At 38.2% G+C, this 18,714-nt stretch overlaps 1 protein-coding gene across 2 annotated transcripts in view; it reads left to right on the top strand.

The window, feature by feature from the left end:
- DDAH1 (dimethylarginine dimethylaminohydrolase 1) overlaps positions 1-18,714 on the top strand; it is a 201,222-nt gene that overhangs the window by 79,158 nt on the left and 103,350 nt on the right. The window contains exon 1 of one of the 2 annotated variants that reach the window (XM_069094585.1): positions 3,072-3,203. The exons of the other annotated variant lie outside the window; for it this stretch is intronic. Within the exon in view, the coding sequence (XP_068950686.1) occupies positions 3,201-3,203 (3 nt within the window). The 5' untranslated portion in view covers positions 3,072-3,200. Of the gene's footprint in view, positions 1-3,071; positions 3,204-18,714 lie in introns of those variants that run through there. 2 annotated transcript variants of the gene reach the window in all.

Here is an 18,714-nt window from a genome sequence, read left to right on the forward strand (position 1 = left end):
ACATATATATAAAACATATAATACATATTTGGGAAAATACAAGAGAACATTTCCTTGTAGAACTATTTGGAGATATATCTATAGAAGAAATGATGGCTTTAAAGTGGAAACAATCCTCACTTCTAGCCCCAAATCCAGCATATATATATATATATGTATATATATACACACACATAAATAATATATACACATATAAATAATATATAATTTCATATACAATGTATAGTATTTATGCATATTTTCCATAAATACTTGTTCACATGTATAATTTGATCTTTACCACAATTCTGTGAGGTCCAGATTAGGGCTATTATAGTATCCCCATTTTGCAGATGAGGAAACTCAAGCCCTCCCAGTTTATGTGAATTTCCTGTTGTCACACAGTTAGCCAGCTTCAAAGGTGATATTCCAATCCAGGTGTTCCTGACACTCTATCCTCAGAAAAATTGCATGTTGGCCTTTTTCTGCTAGATTCTAGGAATCAATCAGCCAGGAAAGTATTTATTAAGCAACTAGTACAGCCAAGAACTGAAGAGACAAAGACAAAACCGAAACACACACACACACACACACACACACACACACACACACACCACCCCGAAGAAACCTCATGTTCATCTATAAATAAATTCAAAACATATACATAGAAAATATAAAGTAAACTTGGCAGTCCCAGGAAAACCTTTACGTGTGGGGTGGGGTATTGGAGCTGACCCTGGAAGAAAGCCAAGGAGTCCTAGACAGACGTAAAGGGGAGAGTGTGTTCCAGACATTCAGAATAGACTGTGCGAAAGGTATGGAACAAGGAAATGGAATGTTTTCTAGGAAAAACAGAAGTAGACTGATCTGGTTAGAATGGGGAGTTCATGAAGAGGGGAAATGTATAATTAGCTGGAGGCTGAAGTTAGATTGGGAAGGGTCTTAAAGCCAAATTAAGGACATGAGCTTCTGTTTTGATCTAGAGGGAGACAGGGCCCACCATTCCTCCTGTGCCCCAGGTTTTATTGTTGTTGTTTGTTTGTTTGTTTGTTTGTTTGTTTTAGAAAGACAGTGACAAGGTCAGACCTTTAGAAAGACCTTGTCAGCTATGTGGAGTGGGGAGGAGGTTACTGCAGAAGTTACCAGAACTCCAGTGGCGGCCATGTGAGTAGGGAGAAGCAGACAGATGTAAGAGGAAATCTCTGTTTCCCAGAATTTCTTGACTCCCTCTGTTGAGCGAATGGTTTTATTTATGTTGGGGACCTCTCCTTTTCTTTCTATCTTAACTTAGAGTCACAGGCTTACTGTTCTTCAGAACCAAACCCATCTTCATTTGGGCATGTTGGATTGAGCCAGAGACTGAGTTTTTCCTGGCTGAATGGAGGGCAAGCCCTGACCACACCTCAATACTACCAACCTCTCCCAACACCCTATTGCCATTGATCCAGAACATTTTTTTTCAACTTTAAACCATGGTTACCAAAAAAAGAAGTGCTGCTTTTTATACTGCTTGAGATCAAGCCACATGACACCTGTGTTTACTTAGAGGAAACATTTCCATGCCTGTAGTAACAACCTGGTGACTCATGACAGCAGTGGAATCAAGTGTTTGAAGTAAGTGTTTGAAGACCCAAGAAAAACAAGACATAAATTTATCATGAAGGGGCAGTGGGATAGGAGGCCAACCTTGGAGTCAGGATAACATAACTAGGTTCAATTCCTGCCTCAGTCACACAGTGTGTCAAAGTCAAGAAGACCTGAGTTCAAATGCTGCCAAAGATACTTACTAGTTGTGGGACCCTGGACAAGTCACTTGACCTTTTTTTTAGGTTTAGTTTCCTCATTTTAAAAAATGGGAACAATAATAATAGTACCTACTTCCTGTTGCAAGGATCAGATGAGATTTTATATTTAAAGTATTTTTCAAATCTCTAAGCACTAGATAAGTCATTATTATTATTAATTATACCTCTTAATAGCCCCAGACAGCTCTCTAAAATTGTAAATTATAAACAGTTGGCAGGCTGCTTTTGATAGAGGGAGTTTCCATACCAGAAGACCTTTATGTTGATGAAACCTGGACAAAAAAATAATCTAAAAATTTATGATAGGCATGTGGCCATTTTTCCTTTAACTACCAGGTACAACTTTTTCTTTTTCTTTTTTTTTTTTTGCTTTTTGGAGGGCAAAGTGACTTGCCCAAGGTCACATGGCTAGTTTTTTGTGTTAAGTGTCTGAGGCCAGATTTGAACTCAGGTCCTCCTGACTCCAGGGCTAGTGCTCTATTCACTGTACTGCCTAGCCATCCCCATCATGTACAACTTTTAAGCCTGTTTTAGATTATCTGTGTTCTGTTAGAGAGTATAATGTAGTATGTTTCACATCCATGCCATTTGAATTGGATTGGATAGTCTGTCTTTGTCCAGAGTCTCTTTGGCCCACAGGCAGGGACATGTCTAGGTTAGAAAAGAGGGCAGGGAACCCCAGGATGAGAAGGGAAGGGGCACCCACCTCATGTGACTTAATGACAGGGATGTCCTTGGCTGAGAAATAGACATGTTCTGACCAAGAGAGGATGGGACAAGCTAGCCTTGAGAGGATGTAATCATTAGCCAAGCTATCTTTGAGGGAAAACCTTTAGGTTTCACTGGTTTAGAGTTGATACCTAAAGAAATGAGATCTCAAAACTTTTTTTTTAAGACTTTGGACTGGATAGAGGTGTCTAGAGTTTATTGCTTTTTTTTTCCCTTTTGGTATACATTGTCTCAGATTGCCATTGCAAGCATATAGGAGTAAACTTTATGGAATTGAATCTTGGAGTTTTCCACGCGAATTTCCACTTTGCATATTTTTTGTTGTTGTTTTTATAACTCACCAAAGAAAGAAAGAATATTTCCTTCACTTTCTAAATCACAGCAAAGGCATGTCCTGTAAAACACTGAGAAAGGAAAAGCCATTACGTGGAATAGAAAGAAATACTTGAGTCTACAATATCACTGACTCTTGGATCCAGTTTCAGCAGACATGCTCTCTATTCCCTCAGGAGTCTGGAAAATGAGTTCCTATTTTTTTCTGTCTGGAGTTCCAGTTACTGTTATTATTTGCTCCATGGATCAAGCAGGTTCAGACTGTTCTTCTGTAACACAGGTGGATGTTTAAACAGAGAATCTGTTGAAAAGATTGCAAAGCAGTTGGGGATGGCAGTTTGATGGCAAACAGATATGGTAAGGATACGAGAAGTTTAGCAATGCATTCGAAAATGGAATCGGAGAGGATGGGTAGCAGCAGCCTTACAGATAGTGAGTTTCAGAGTGTAGCAGATCGTGAACATGTGGCATATAAAGATAAGGGCATTCTAGAATGAGAGGTCATCGTTTACTGCTTGCCAAGAGCATTATTGACAGGAAGACTCCTGGTTGGTTTTGTTTATCAAGTACAAAAGGAGTTTCGTAAAGGAAAGTTCCATCCAAGACCTCTTTTTTTTTTTCTTCCTTGTGTGTATTTTAGAGTATCTTCTAGAAATTTTTAAGGAAAAGCCAGTTCTAGGACAGGGGTTTTATATCCATGCTACAGAGATGCTAGTAGGATTGTGGAGGTTAATTGAAGAGATGGAAATAAATCACCCTGCCTTAACTGACATGTAATTTCATTGTTCTTAATTGTGTTGTTAAAATGTTACATTTAAATATTACTAAGAATACAACAGACAGCATATATTAATTTGTAAATACTCATCAAAAAGAAAGTCATCTTTTATAAACTATTGACTTTTATGTGTTATTTGTCTCCCAAATAGTTCGCCATTAAAAAAAAAAAACTAAAGCATTCATTTATTTGAAGATCTGTTTTGAATTACAGATCAATGAACCAAAATAAATTTTGAATTGATTTAATATGTAACCAGGCACTAGGGAGGAGGAATGAGCCCCCTCTCCAAGTCAGGGCAGATATCATTTCTTTGTCCAATAACATTTTTATTTAACAAGTTCAAGGACTGGCCTAAGTCACTGTCAGAGTTAAGAATTCCTGTTGTTTTGTTTTGTTTTTAAGAAAGAAAAAAACTCCATGTTGACTGAACTGCGACTTGGGGGCTAAAGAGTAATTGATCAAGATTTTGGTTACAACTTTGGTCTGTTTTTGAAGTAAATAGCTGTGATCCTATCAGTTGAAAAATTCTAAGAGCTCTAGGACACTAACTCTGCTGTGCCTGGAAATTAGATTCCTGAGCTGTAGCCTTAAAGTCTACTTTTGGGTATTTACCCTGACCCTACAGAAACAGGTTTTCAAGTACAGTGTGTCTTGCACGTTTTGAATGTGTCTTCTCAGACTTTTCTTGGATGTGATTATTTTACTGTTTTATTTTTTCCCCTCCCTGTTCTATTGGTAAACCTGGGGAGTTTACATGTTCAACAGGAGGGAAAAAAGATTGGAAGTTATCAGTGCAGGCCAGATAAAACACCGGGGAGGCCCTCAGGGAGGTTCCCAAGCCACAGCCAGCAGACATCTCTCCAAGCTTATCGCTTAGGACAGATTCTTTGAGTGGTCATTTTTATTCGTTTTTAAAGAGATCAGGTTAAACTAATATTTTTGGATAAAGCTGAAGAATTCACATTAACGTTTGTATAATTTATTTGTGTTCTAAAGGAATCATTTTACTTGGCCAGTGAGAGCATGATCATTTCCTAAATTAGAAAAGAAAAATGAAAGGTGTGGGTAGGCTCCTTTGGCCAGATCAGTCTAGAATTTTAACCTCTTGGCATTTGAAATTCAGTGATGAATTTCAGGAAAAAAATATCACTTTCATCTGAGACAAACAGAATATGGAAAACTTGAACTACTGCCTTTTAAAAATGTTTTGACTATAAAAATTGGAATGCCGTGCAGTTTGTAACTGGCTGGAGCTGTTCCGTGGAAGATTCAGATTTGGAAAAAATTTCACACTTAGCCTCAGTCTGGAAGAGAGGATTGAGTGATGAATTTTTAAAGAATACACTCTCAGGGAACATTGAAATGGAACCAAATGACTTCTGGAAATATTTTCATTAAAGGCAAATGGTAATACAATTGTTGTGTGTGTATGTACACGTGCACATAAAATACACAGGGCTTAATGGCTGGGTAGCTGTGCAAATTGAACCATAAACTTTAAAAATAGCCATTTTCTTGGTATGAAATAGCTGTTTTTCCAAAAAATTCAGAGAAAGAAATTCTCATTTCAGCCTGTTCTCCACCGTCTTGCTTAATGTGAGTACTAATCACACAATGGATACAATCTGTTTCTTTCTAATATTCTCTTCCTCCCACTTCTTCCATTTAACAGTCATTTACTAATACAACTAAGAAGAAAATAAATACCAAAGGTGATAATAAAAATGTGATTCATTTCTAATGAGTTTCAAGGTTACATTTTAGAGAGTTTCTCCTCTCTGGAGCCAAGCTAGGTACTTCTTGAAAACAGGAAATTGTTTCTTAGGATATATCAGACTTACATGGAATAGGCGATAAAGGGCCAGAGTTGAAGTCAAGAAGACCTGAGTTTGAATCCTGCTCCTCACATTATTGACTTTGTGCTGAGAAGCAAGCAATTACTTAGAAGACTTTTGTCAACATGATATAGGATAATAGCATTTAATAGCTTGCACTCTTTGATCTGTTGACTCGTGCCAAAAAAAATAATAATTCTATCTTCATGTTTGTGCCATCATGTCTTTCCATGATAAATATTATTAATGCTTTTAATAATAATTTAAATAATTAATGTATTTAATGTTTATTAATGCTAAATAATATTAATTTAATATAAATATTATTAATGCTTTTCTTAGCCCAATACACCTGGAAATCCTATAGCTGTCATATAAAAATGACAGTTATAGCAACTAATTTAATAACCATGTTTATAATGGGACTGTAGCCTAGTTACTGGGGCCTCTAGGTGGTACAGTAGATAGAGTGACTGGTCTGGAGTCAGGAAAACTCATTCTCCTGAGTTCAAATCTGGCCTCAGACACTTATTAGCTGTTTGACCCTAGGCAAGTGACTTAACCCTGTCCATCAGAGTTTCCTCATCTATAAAATGAAATGGAGAAGAAAATGGCAAGCCATTCTGGAGCTTTGCCAAGAAAACCCCCAATAATGTTATGAAGAGTTGGACATGACTGAAAACAACTGAATAATAACAAGAAAACTTAGAGCTACTCATTCAAAAATAAGTAACTTATTCTAATGGAGCTATGATCAATATTGATACTCCCTCCAAAGACGCAAGTTGAAACCCATAGATGCCTGGCCCTTCTAATCACTCTGTCTTTTCCATGTCTTGTCATAAATCCTCCAAAGGGGGGTCTGCCCAACATGTCAAGGGTCCCCTTTAGATCTCTTGACGTATCTTGAATACTAGTGGGGCACATGGGCACATTACCCATCACTTTTTGCTATATAATCGGTCTCTTTTTTTCTCATTTATTCTTATCCCGAATCATTCTTCCTTGGAAATGTTTTGCAAAATGTTCATGCCTACCACATGCCTTTCTGTTGCCTTTTGGGCAGTTAGTTTAGTTATGATAGAAAAATATGTTAGTGCAGTGTGGTAGTAACAAAAGGTGTTTTATACATTACAGGACATTAGGGATTTCTGTGGATGCCCAGACTTTCTTTAAAAAATTATTTTTATTCTGAACTTGACAGACATCAAATAGAATGGGAATATGTACATAACAGAACAGAAAAGAACAACTACAGATCTCTATTATATATAGCTTGCTTTTTAAAAAAGTAAATATTAAAATAAACCTATAGCCTGTCCAGGCTTTCTGTCTTTCTTTCTGTTCTTGAACAGAAGGCATCTTTTCAATATGTATATTTATGTATATATATATATAAAAATATATTTTTATATTAATTACTATATCAACATATAATATATTAAATATTATATATTAAATATATTTTTAGAAAGATGCCTCAATGACCCCCTCTTTTCTTTTATTTTTTCTTGTGAGGCACACTCTATATTCCTCTTTTCCTTCTCACGCCACCACCACTGAAAAAGAGAAAGAAAAACAAAGGCTGTGTAGCAAATACACAGTCAAACAAAACAAATTCCCATATTGGTTGTGTCCAAAAATGTATCAGACAGACACAGTGAATTTATGTCCATTGATCTTGGACAACCTTAGTCAAGATTTCACTGCCCCATCTCATCCAAGAATACAAATGTATTGATGGCAAATAAGGAATATCATACCTGAAACAAAGTGAAGGTGATTCTTTCTTTACTACTTCGCCAATAACATTGAGACCACCTTCAGTGGTCCTATAGCAGTGGTATTCACTAAAGTTTTTTCTCAGGGGCTTTGGCTCTACATAAGCCAACTAAAAGATCTTGTAATAAAATATTTACGTGATGTCAAGTCATATCGATAAATTTAATCAGGCATTGAAATAAACACTAATAAAGACACAAAGATAAATTAAACATGGTTCATGTCTTTATGGAGATTACTGTCTTGTGTATTTGTAGATGAAATTCAACTATATTTTGTCAAGGAGGTTGGGGTATCTGGACACTCTTTCATAATGTAACTAGATGTGAAAAGAAACCCCAAAGTCTTTTAGAAGATTTATAAGATTTTTAAGAAAAGATACTATTAGAAACCAAAAAAGAAATGCACATTGAGTAGAAGTAATTTTATTTGGTAATCTTAGTCTTGGACCATTAGATGGCACCATACTGCATAGCCACAGGGCCTAGAGTCAGGAAGACCTGAGTTCAACTGTGACCTCACTTATGTGTGACCCTGGGCAAGTCACTTAACCCTGTTTGCCTCACTTTCCTCATCTGTAAAAATGAGCTGGAGAATGAAATGGCACACCAGTCCAGTACCTTTACCAATAAAACCCCAATAGAGTCACAAAGGTGTGATTGAAACAACTAAACAACAATCTTAATCTTTAACATTTATATTGTTTCCATATACTCTTGCATTTCTATCACATTTACTGTCCCTTTATAAGACTTAGGTGCAAAAGATTGGTTTGGCAAAACTATTCCTCTCCTTTTGGATATTTTGCCTAAAGACAAAGTAGCTTGCCATATTTCCTTTGTCTCATGTTTTATTATGTGGAAAGTCTAGCTGAATTGGAGAAAGGGTGTTTTTTATTGGTTTTCCCCATCAGTTAGCAGCAAATGCTCTCTTAATGAGTGTCTGTAGTGGTATGTCAGTATTCACACCAGAGAGATGAAAATTTCATTTCTTCATAAGCAGACAATTTATATATCTGGAGCTATGTTTTTTTGGGGGGGGGATGAAACTATGAAGTGCATTCTAATGACTAATACTGTTACAACAAGGTGTAGGGGCACAGGCCCCAGAATATGATCCATTCGGACTGTGTTCCATGAGACCTGCAGTATCACAGGCTTTAGACCATCACAGGACCTACTGGCAGAAAAGGCGGCATCTTGGACACCACTTCCCAAGTAAAGCTGCCCCAAGTTAAGACTTTGGACTTTATATAGAAGAAAATTTTGCTTCCTCACATGGTCTAAGATGTTCTTATCCATTTTTCTAGCCTTTGAGATCTGTACCATGCTCAGGTGGAGAGAGTACAAACCAAAAAAATTAACTCAATGAGTCTTTGCTTTTATAAGCTTTGGACCTAAAAAGTACAAGATGGGGGCGGCCAGGTAGCACAGTGAGTAAGAGCACTGGCCCCAGAGTCGGGATGACCTGGGATCGAATCCGGGCTCTGATACTTAGCACCCACCCAGAAATAACTGGCCATGTAACCTTGAGCAAGTTACTTAACCCCGATTGCTTAAAAAAAAAGAAAAAGTACAAGATGGTGTAGGGCATTATTCTGATGGGTAATTTTCCTGTGCACTGGTAGCTTTTGTTGACAATAAGGGGAGGAAGATGCCCCAGCTTTAGGAATGCATGCTTAGTCATTAATAGCAGGTTACTGAAACATTTTTGACAAAATCAGGCAAGTTGTTGTTGTTTTTTTTAATCTCTCATCGCTGTCAGTGGAGTCATCCCCATTGTAGCCCGTTTGGGAATGTAAGCTTTCAGTTCAGCTGGGCATTTACCAAACACCTACTGTGTGCCAAGCGTTGTGCTAGGAAGACAGAAAATCTGCTGGGGGATAGACCCTTTATACCATCAATGAAGTAAAACGGGTGTGCAAAGGAACAGACTCATCTCAAAAGCCTGGAAACAGGAGCCCTGGCCACTTCAGGGATCAGGAAGGACATTCTATGAGAAGGGGTGCAAGAACCGGACTCTAAAAGAAGTGGGGGTCCCAGGAGGAAGGGGGAGGGGGGCCACAGATGGGGGACCATCTGTGCGAAGACCTGAGGGAAGAAGCAGAATGTCATGGACTTAAAATCAAACCACACCCAGCAATCCTTAAACAGACAAACCATAACTGGTATGTAGTTATATCCCCAAGCCCTGGAATTTCCACTTGGCTTTTGGGTTGGCCTTCTTGGTCTGGTTGCTTCTTGTTCCTTTGCTCCTGTGTTCTCCTACTGGAGAGACTGTATCTCTGAAAAGTAATGCAGATAAAAGTTTTTGAATGTTCCCACATTGCTCCATTCTGGGTCTATCTCAACTATGTCCCCTTCCTAGCCATTTTGGATGGAAAAATCTGGCTAGACCTTCGCTTAGAGTCTAAAGGAGTGGGGAACCTGCAGCCTCGAGGTCACACATGGCCCTCTAGGTCTTCAAGTGTAGCCCTTTGACAGAATCCAAACTTCACAGGACAAATCCCCTTAATAAAAGGGTTTGTGTGAAACTTGGACTCATTCAAAAGGCCGAACCTAAGGATCTAGAATGGCCTCTAGGCTACAGGCTCCCCAGCCCTGGTAGACTCTCCATACCTATGCTAGCCTTGCAGGGCCACAGCACTAGTTGTCATAAGCCATCCACTCCCCCATTGCTGGTGGACAGACAGGCCAAAGCTGTCCCCATTCCTTCTCTCTCTCTCTCAATCCCTCCCCTCCCTTCCTCTCTCCATCTCTCTCTCTCTCTCTCTCTCTCTCTCTCTCTCTCTCTCTCTCTCTCCTCCCCCCTCTCCCTCCCTCTCCCTCTCTCCTTCTCTCCCCTTTCTCTCTCCCTCCCTCCCTCTTTCCTCTCCCTCTTCCTCCCCAGGACTTAGTTCAGCACTGGGACAGCGGAACTCTTGCTTCCTCTCCCTTTCCCACCATGTTTTGCCCATGATGTTACTATACCAGACATTCTGATTCTAGCAGTAATGTAATGTAATTACCTTTGGCTAGTAATGTAAGACCCAAGCCCTCTAGTACAATCTAAGTTCATAGCAGGCAGAGTCTGTCATCATCTTTGCTTCCCTAGTATCCAGAATAGGCAGTTAAATACTTACTGAAAGAATTGAATTTGAGAGTTCATGGGAGATGTGACCATCTACCTTTTACCATGTCCCTGGTACTCTTCATAAAAGAAGGAAAAATGGGGAACTCTCGAGATGTTACAGTTATTGAGCCCTACACAGAATTACCCTCTGACAAAGTACTCCCTGGGCTGCTGGGTGAAGTGGTGGATAGGGCACCTGGCCTGGAGTTAGGAAGACCTGAGTTCAAATGTGACCTCAGACACTTACTAGCTGTGTGACCCTGGGCAAGTCACTTTATTCTGTTTGCCTCAGTTTTCTCATCTATAAAATGAGCTGGAGAAGAAAATGGCAAATCACTCCTATATCTTTACCATGAAAATCCCAAATAGGGTCACAAAGAGCCAGACACCCAGACACGACTGAAACCATGGAACATCAACAACAAAGGTCCTCCATGCTGTTGACCTCAGACCTGCTAGCCACAAAATTAAAACTGATAAAAGCATATACTTGGGCGGCCAGGGTGGCGCAGTGAATAGAGTACAGGCCCTGGAGTCAGGAGGACCTAAGTTCAAATCTGGCCTCAGACACTTAACACAAAAACTAGCCATGTGACCTTGGGCAAGTCACTTAACCCTAACTGCCCTCCAGAAAGCAAAAATAAAAAAATAAAAGCATATCCTTGATTTGGGTTATAGGGGATATGGAAGGAAGAGTGCATGCCATGATCCAAGGTTTGATGAACATGATCTTGGACTTGGGTGGGAGGACATGTTTAAGGCCCTGATTGATTCTACTGTCCCCTATGCAAAATATTTACCTGGTACAGAAAGCAGTAGCATGACTTAACAATTATATGCCAGCCTAGTAGAGAAGAGCCACTCCATCCAGGACCAACTGGAATTCTTAGAGCACCTTATTGGTATGTCTGGAGGTGAGATTGGAACCAAGAACATAGATGTCCTGACATAGTAGTGGGTGCATCAATGTAGGTGTTTTCTGGGTTTCATCAAGTATTATTCCAGGTTCATCACCGAGGACACATTTTACTGTTCTGCCACAAAGTCCCAGTCATTTCAGATGTTCAACATCTGTAAGGTAGCCATTCTAAGAACTTAACAAAATCTCACAATTGAAAGGACCAATTGGCCACCTAGTTTAACCAGTACCTAGATGGGAATCCCTGCTACCTAATCCCCCCAAAATGGTGCTGCATCCAGACTCTCCCAGAAGAGCTGCAGTAGTGATGAGGAAGCCAATATCTTCAGGGCAATCCATTCGATTTTGGGACATTTTTAACTGCACGGAAGTTTTCATCCTGTAACCTTGCCCCCTGCCACCTCTTGCTGGTGATGATGATGCCTCTACTGGGGCTACCTGAACCATCGTTTCCCAGATCTACTGGCATACTGCCTTACTTCATCCCTGTGTATTTTTTCTAAAATAAATATAACTACATTTAAACAAATTATTATATTTTAGAAAATATTTTGTTGTTGTTCAGTCATATCTGACTTCATAACTCCATTTGGAACTTTCTTGGTAATAATACTGGAGAGGCTTGCCATTTCCTTCTCTGACTCATTTTACAAATAAGGAAACTGAGACAAGCAGGGTGAGGTGACTTGCCCAGGGTCACACAGCAAATAAGTGAGATAAGATTTGAACTTCTATTTTCCTGACTCTAGATGTGGAGCCCCATCCACTGTGTCACCTAACTGCCCCCACAATACTTTAAAGAAGAACATGGTTATATGGTTCTGGCCAATTAAGATAGTATCAGAAACCTACAACCTTTATCTAATAGGTAGCTCACATTCTGTCACGCAGAGTAGAACTCAACAAAAAGTCAAGCAGAATACATTTGATTATGCACTTGATATTTGTCAAGCACTGTACTAGGCACAGGAGACACAAAAGTTTTTTAAAAGGGAAAAATAAATAGCCCCTGCCCTCAAAGAACCAGCATTCTGTGGGAGGATTGGGGAGGGGGATCAACTGTACCTACATAATGTGAAATAAATACAAAGTAAGTGAAGTTTGGAGGCTGATGATCAAAGTAGACCTCACAAAGGAGGGGGCTTTTGAGCTGAGTTTTGAAGGAAGCTGGAGGGGGGGGGGCGGCATTCTAAGATGAAGTGATGGAAGGAGTCCGTGCCAGGCCTGGAATTGACTGTGCAATACACTAATTAGTTAATTTAGCTGGACTTGGAGGAATAGCATTGTAGGGTGTGTGAAAGGGATCAGTGTGAAATAATTCTGGAAAGGTAGACTAGAGGGGTGGCTAGGTGGCGCAGTGAATAGAGCACTGGCCCTGGAGTCAGGAGGAGCTGAGTTCAAATGTGACCTCAGACACTTAACACAAAACTAGCCGTGTGACCTTGGGCAAGGCACTTAACCCCAATTGCCCTACCTTCCCCCCTCCAAAAAAGCAAAAGAAAAAAGAAAGGTAGACTAGAGCCAAACTATGAAGGATGTTACATTTCAGAGATGAAACCTATGGACCCCTTCACAGAAAAAATGTTGTTAAATACATAAAATAAAAAATATAGGATTAGAAAGGAAACCAGTTATGTTGGAATTTGGTTATTTTTAAAATGAGTATGTATGTGTTGCTTATATGTTATCTATTAAACTGTATATCATGCAATTATATAATATACTATATATTATATTGTGCTGTATATGCTATATTATATATACTATTAAAATATACTATATAGATTATAAATATATATGTATATTTACATATGTGTATATCTAGTCACATATATACATGTGTGGATGGATGGATGGATGGATGGATGGATGGATGGATGGATGGATGGATGGATGGACGGACAGACGGGAGCGAGGGGGGAGAGTCCTGAATCTCTGGTTAAGAACCCCAAACAAAAAGGAGAGGCATTGGAAATTTTTGAACAGTTTATGAATGTCACTTGATGTTGGCATGCTCCATGTTTCCCCTCTATCTCTCTGATAGACTCACCATCAGGACCTAGTCATCCAACCAGCCAGCCTTGGTGCTAATAAGTTCCCCAGGAGAACACAACCTTGCTTCAAACCTTGCTTTACAGTAGAGGAACTGCACTAAGGAGGGTTAAATGATCTGTCCATAGCCATCCAGCTGTTCTCTGCCAGAGGCTGGGTGACTTAAAGATCCCTTAAAAAGCTAAAATCTTGTGATTCTGTTAGCAGGATCAGCTTCAGCTAAACTGCAATGCAGATAATATGTTCATGGATAGGAGAGAGTTGCTTAAAACTAGTACAGCCTGAGGGTTTTTTGGTGGATATGAACCTTCAGATTCACTAGACAGGGTAAGAAATTGCTAATGGAAGGGAAGAATGAAAAAAAGCAAAACAAAATAAAAAAACTCACTCCTAGCTTTCCTCTTTTTGAAGGGATTATTAGCTGCTAGATGTTCCTTGAAATTGGATGGTAATTTAAATACAATAGTGTAGTTTACTTATTAACCACTTCTAGGCAGCCCCAATTTACCAACTGGGTTCAAATAGAAACTGCTTTTTACTTAGGAGCTCTTTTGTTTTAATGGGGAAAAAAAGTTTTTTAAAGATACAAACCAGTCTTTAACATAAAATAATACATAAGTTTGTATAACTTGTAAGAAGTTATATGTGACAGTAGCATATATTACAAGTTGTGTTATATTCAATGTCTACTTTAATATTAACATATATTGATTCTGTATTAACTTATATTTATATTATATTGTACATTATAACATATTATCTTGTACATTATATAATAACATTATTACATAATTACATCACACATTAATGTATATATGTCCATGCATGACACATTATATTAGCAATAATTATTTTTTATAGATTTTATCATAATATCTTCAGTGACCCTGCCACTCATAATTCTTTTTCTTTTCTTTTTTTTTTTTTTGCATTTTGGAGGGGGGAAGGTAGGGCAATTGGGGTTAAGTGACTTGCCCCCAAGGTCACACAGCTAGTTTTATGGTAAATGTCTGAGGTCACATTTGAACTCAGGTCCTCCTGACTCCAGGGCCTGTGCTCTATTCAATGTGCCACCTAGCCGACCCTTATTTTTCTTTTTTAATCTGCTCCTTCTACTTATTAGCCTTCCTTCAGCCACCACCATTACCTCTCCCACTGCTGTGAGTCCCTCTCCCTCAATACAAACATGCATAATCTGGCAAAAACAAATTCCTGCTTGGCCATATCTGGAAATGCACATTTCTTTCTGCATTTGAAGTTCATCTCCTCTGTGGCAAGAGGTGAGTGACCTGTGTCACCAATGAGTTGATCAAAGTCCTAAAATCTTTCAAAGTTGTTTTCCTCTATAATGTTTTTATCATTGTATAAACATTTCTCCTCAATCTGTTCACTTCTGTTTCCATCCCTAGATCCTCAGTTTCCTCTGACACTGTCCATTTCATTATTTCTTATGGCACAGTAATTTTCTGTTCTATTCATGTACCACAGTTTGTTTAGCCATTCCCCAGTAGAATATCCCACTTAATTTCCCATTTGGGGTTATCAAGAAAAGAGCTACCATAAATATTTTTGTACATGTAGACCCTTTTCCTCTTTTTTTTAAATTTTTTTTAGGTTATAGGTCTAGTAGCGGTTTAAGTGGATAAAGGGGTATTCCAGACTCCTTTCTTAAAAGCTTGGAATTAGAAAAATCTGCCATATACCAGAAGGTCATTTTTAAGCCAGGTATAATAGAGCTCAGAAAGACCTTGAAAGGGAACATTAAAAATGGTTTGACCATAGCTCTTCCTTAGTCTCTCTCCTGTCAAAAATGATCAAGGATTATAATAATCAGACTGATACACATTACAATGCCTGTAGTTCTTGACTTAATCATTTCTAGGCCAATGCTTTTAGGGTAAAATGTCAGCTCTCATCATCATGATAAGCAAAACATGATCCTTTGAGCTGTCAGAAATGGGAAAGCCTTTTCAGTGAGGTTTGTTTCCCTAATTTGTTAGGCTTTCTTTTTATACAGGAGCCATTTTTTTTTCAAAGAACAAGAAATTTCAAATACATTTTTTGAAGTTAGGTAAAATATGCTCACCTGTTTTCACAACTTCCTGTAGACTATAAGAGCATTTTGTTTGTTTCCGTTTGAGAGAGGAGTGACGAATGAGAAATGAGGCAAAGGAGGGTGAACTGTGGTAGTTGTGATGTCTCTTGGCCTTAGTTAGATAAAGTTTTGCTAGGAAGTCAGCTTTTAGTTGTCCTTTTTCTGGATTCATGAGGAAGGAGAATTTTTTTTAATTTTCCATAAATATAGGTGGCCCCCATATACAGAAGGACTTATATCACCAGAGACTCTGTGTAACTCAGATGTGAAGATACAGAAAAAGCTTATTCCGCCCATAGTGAGGATTATGAAAGGCAAGTGAAGACAGCACCTTATTGGCATGTGCTGTCATATACTATGGCATGCTAATGCCATGCTGCATATTACATTATACGCCATGTAATATATTATACTGCATATTTTATTCAACTACAGCACTATATTCCATACTGTATATTCATGCTTTATGATATGCTCTACTGTCCTGGTCACTATGCTGTGTACAATCTCCTATATGCCCATAATATTTCTCTCGATACCATACTACATACTATATAGAAGAATATATATGATTGTATCCTATATGGTGTACTATATTATACCATATACTATGCTATGTGTACTATATTACTGTACTGTGTAATAATAGCTAATATACTATACACTCGGCTGTACTCTATGTTGTACTATTATATACAATAATACTCCATATTATACTCTACTCATTGGAAAAGGAAATTCAAAAACATTCTAGTGTCTTTGCCAAGAAAATGCTATGGACAGTGTTGGCGTGCTATGGTCCATAGGGTCATGAAGAGCTGGAAACAAAGGAAGAATGAACAACAATAATAGTATATACTCGATTATACCGTACCATATATAATATATATACTGTATGTATACATATATACACATATGCATACATACACACATACATATGTGTGTTGTGTACAATAAAATATAATATACCTTACTACATACGATAAAATATATACCATACCACAGCCTATTTTCTATACCATACCATATACAATAAAGTGTCATTCTACACCATACTCTATACTATGCTATCCCATACTGTACTTTCTCTGCCATTTGCCATCTACCCATGAGATCTTAGGCAGATGATTAATCATGTCTGGGGTATTAGTTTTGTCATCTATAAAATAAGGCTGTTAGAGGGGTGGCTAGGTGGCACAGTGAATGGAGCACTGGCCCTGGAGTCAGGAGGACCTGAGTTTAAATCCTGCCTCAGAAACAACACACACCAAAAAAACTAGGTGTGTGACCTTGGGCAAGTCACTTGGCCCCAATTGCCCTACCTTCCAAAAAAAAAAGCAAAATAAAATAAAATAAGGCTGTTAGACTGTATAATTGCTGAGACCTTTTCTATCTCTGGATCTGTGATCCTATGAGTTCATGAAGTATTCTGAGGGCTACAGAACCCAACTGACATGTATTTCCATGGAAAAATGCATTGAGAATGTCAGTTTTGGAAACCAGGAGCACTTTTCTCTCCCGTGATTTTCTGTGTGATTTGGGACCTTCTCTCTTTGTCTTGTCCAACCTGCCAAGGAATGGTCCCTGGTCTAATCTATTGATGCCCACTCCTTGCACTTGTACATTTTTTTAATCTCCTTTGCTCCTTACAATAATTTTATGAAGTAAATATGTTAAGCATTGGTCATTCCCATTGTGTAGATAAAGAAACAAAGTCCATAGAGGTCAAGGTGTATACAGTCATTGACTGAGAACTGTCTGAGAGAGCTCATAGGGCATCTTGTCCAAACCCTTTATTTTCCCAGTAAGGAATCTGAGGTCCAGACAGGCTGATTTGCTACTAAGTAGTTGAACTTTGACTAAACCCAGACCTTCTAACTTCAAGCCCCATGTTCTTTTCTATATACCCAATCACTTTTCACTCACTGTACCCAAGGGGACTAGACCAGGTGACCATAGAATCATTGATCTAGAGGTGAAAGGAGGCTTAGGAATCATCTAGACCAACTGTCTATTAAAGTCACCAGGAGAAATATCAACTATCTCATATATGCCCATAATATTGATATAATGCTAGAAAATGAAGAATTAAGAAACCTCTTGATGAGGGTGAAAGAGGAGAGTATAAAAGCTGTCCTGAAGCTTAATATAAAAAATACTAAGATCTTGGCAACTGCTTCCATCACTTCTTAGCAAATAGAGAAGAAATAGGAACAGTGTCAGATTTTACTTTCTTGGGGCTCAAAGATCACTGCAGACAGAGACTGCTACCATGAAATTAAAAGACACTTCCTCCTTGGAAGGAAAGCTATTGACAAATCTGGGCAGCATACTAAAAAGCAGAGACATCACCTTGCCGACAAAGAGCCATGTAGTCAAAGCTATGGTTTTTCCAGTAATAATATATGGCTGTGGTCTATAAGGAAAGCAAAACACTACAGAATTGATGCTTTTGAATTTGTGGTGCTGGAGAAGACTTTTGAGAGTCCCTTAGACAGCAAGGAGATCAAATAAGTTAATATTTAAGAAAATTAATTCAGACTATTCACTGGAAAGTTAAATACTGAAACTGAAGTTTAAGTACTTTGGCCACATGATGAGAAGACAGGACTCATTGGGAAAGCCTGTAGTGTTGGGACAGATTGAAGGCAAAAGGAGAAGTAATCTAAAGCAGATCTTACGAAGTTGCAGAATTTTACATCCCTTTCAAATCTAAAATCCATTTTTGGATTCTTAATATTTGCTTCAAATAAACTGTAAAGCAAATAATCCATTCATGAATAGTATAACTGATTAAACCTGTAATAACCTATTAATTAAATTAATTAAAAGAAACCAGGTTGATTAAATCTATTTTGACTTATGAGGCACATTAGAAAACTTACAATTATTAAAAGTTAAGACTTGTCTCCTCAGTTAAAGGTAGGGTTTTCCTTTTTTTTTTGGTAGAGTTTCCCAGAACTTTTCTGGTTGTGACTGTGCTGTAGCCAGGGATGTGCTAGAGCTAGACTGAACTGGAGAGCTGATTGTTAAATGTTTAAGTGTATTTACCCCTCAATTTTTTTAAATTCTACAAATCAGGACTCTATTTCTAGTTTTGTTGATTGGTTTAGAATATAGACATAAAAAAATGATGGAGAAAATGTTGATTATTTAGAATAAAATTTAGAATGTATTGTGGGTAGAGATTTTTGCTTTTGTTTTTTGAGAGCCAGTTCAGCGTTTGCCAGCATGCTACTGGATGCAGCCACATCAGAACAGCTGTCTGCTTATTTGGTTTGCAAAAGTAGTAT

This window comes from Petaurus breviceps, unplaced genomic scaffold (assembly GCF_028583685.1).
Source record: "Petaurus breviceps papuanus isolate PSGF00001 unplaced genomic scaffold, PetGlider_PUasm1.0 220, whole genome shotgun sequence".
Taxonomy (NCBI): domain Eukaryota; kingdom Metazoa; phylum Chordata; class Mammalia; order Diprotodontia; family Petauridae; genus Petaurus; species Petaurus breviceps.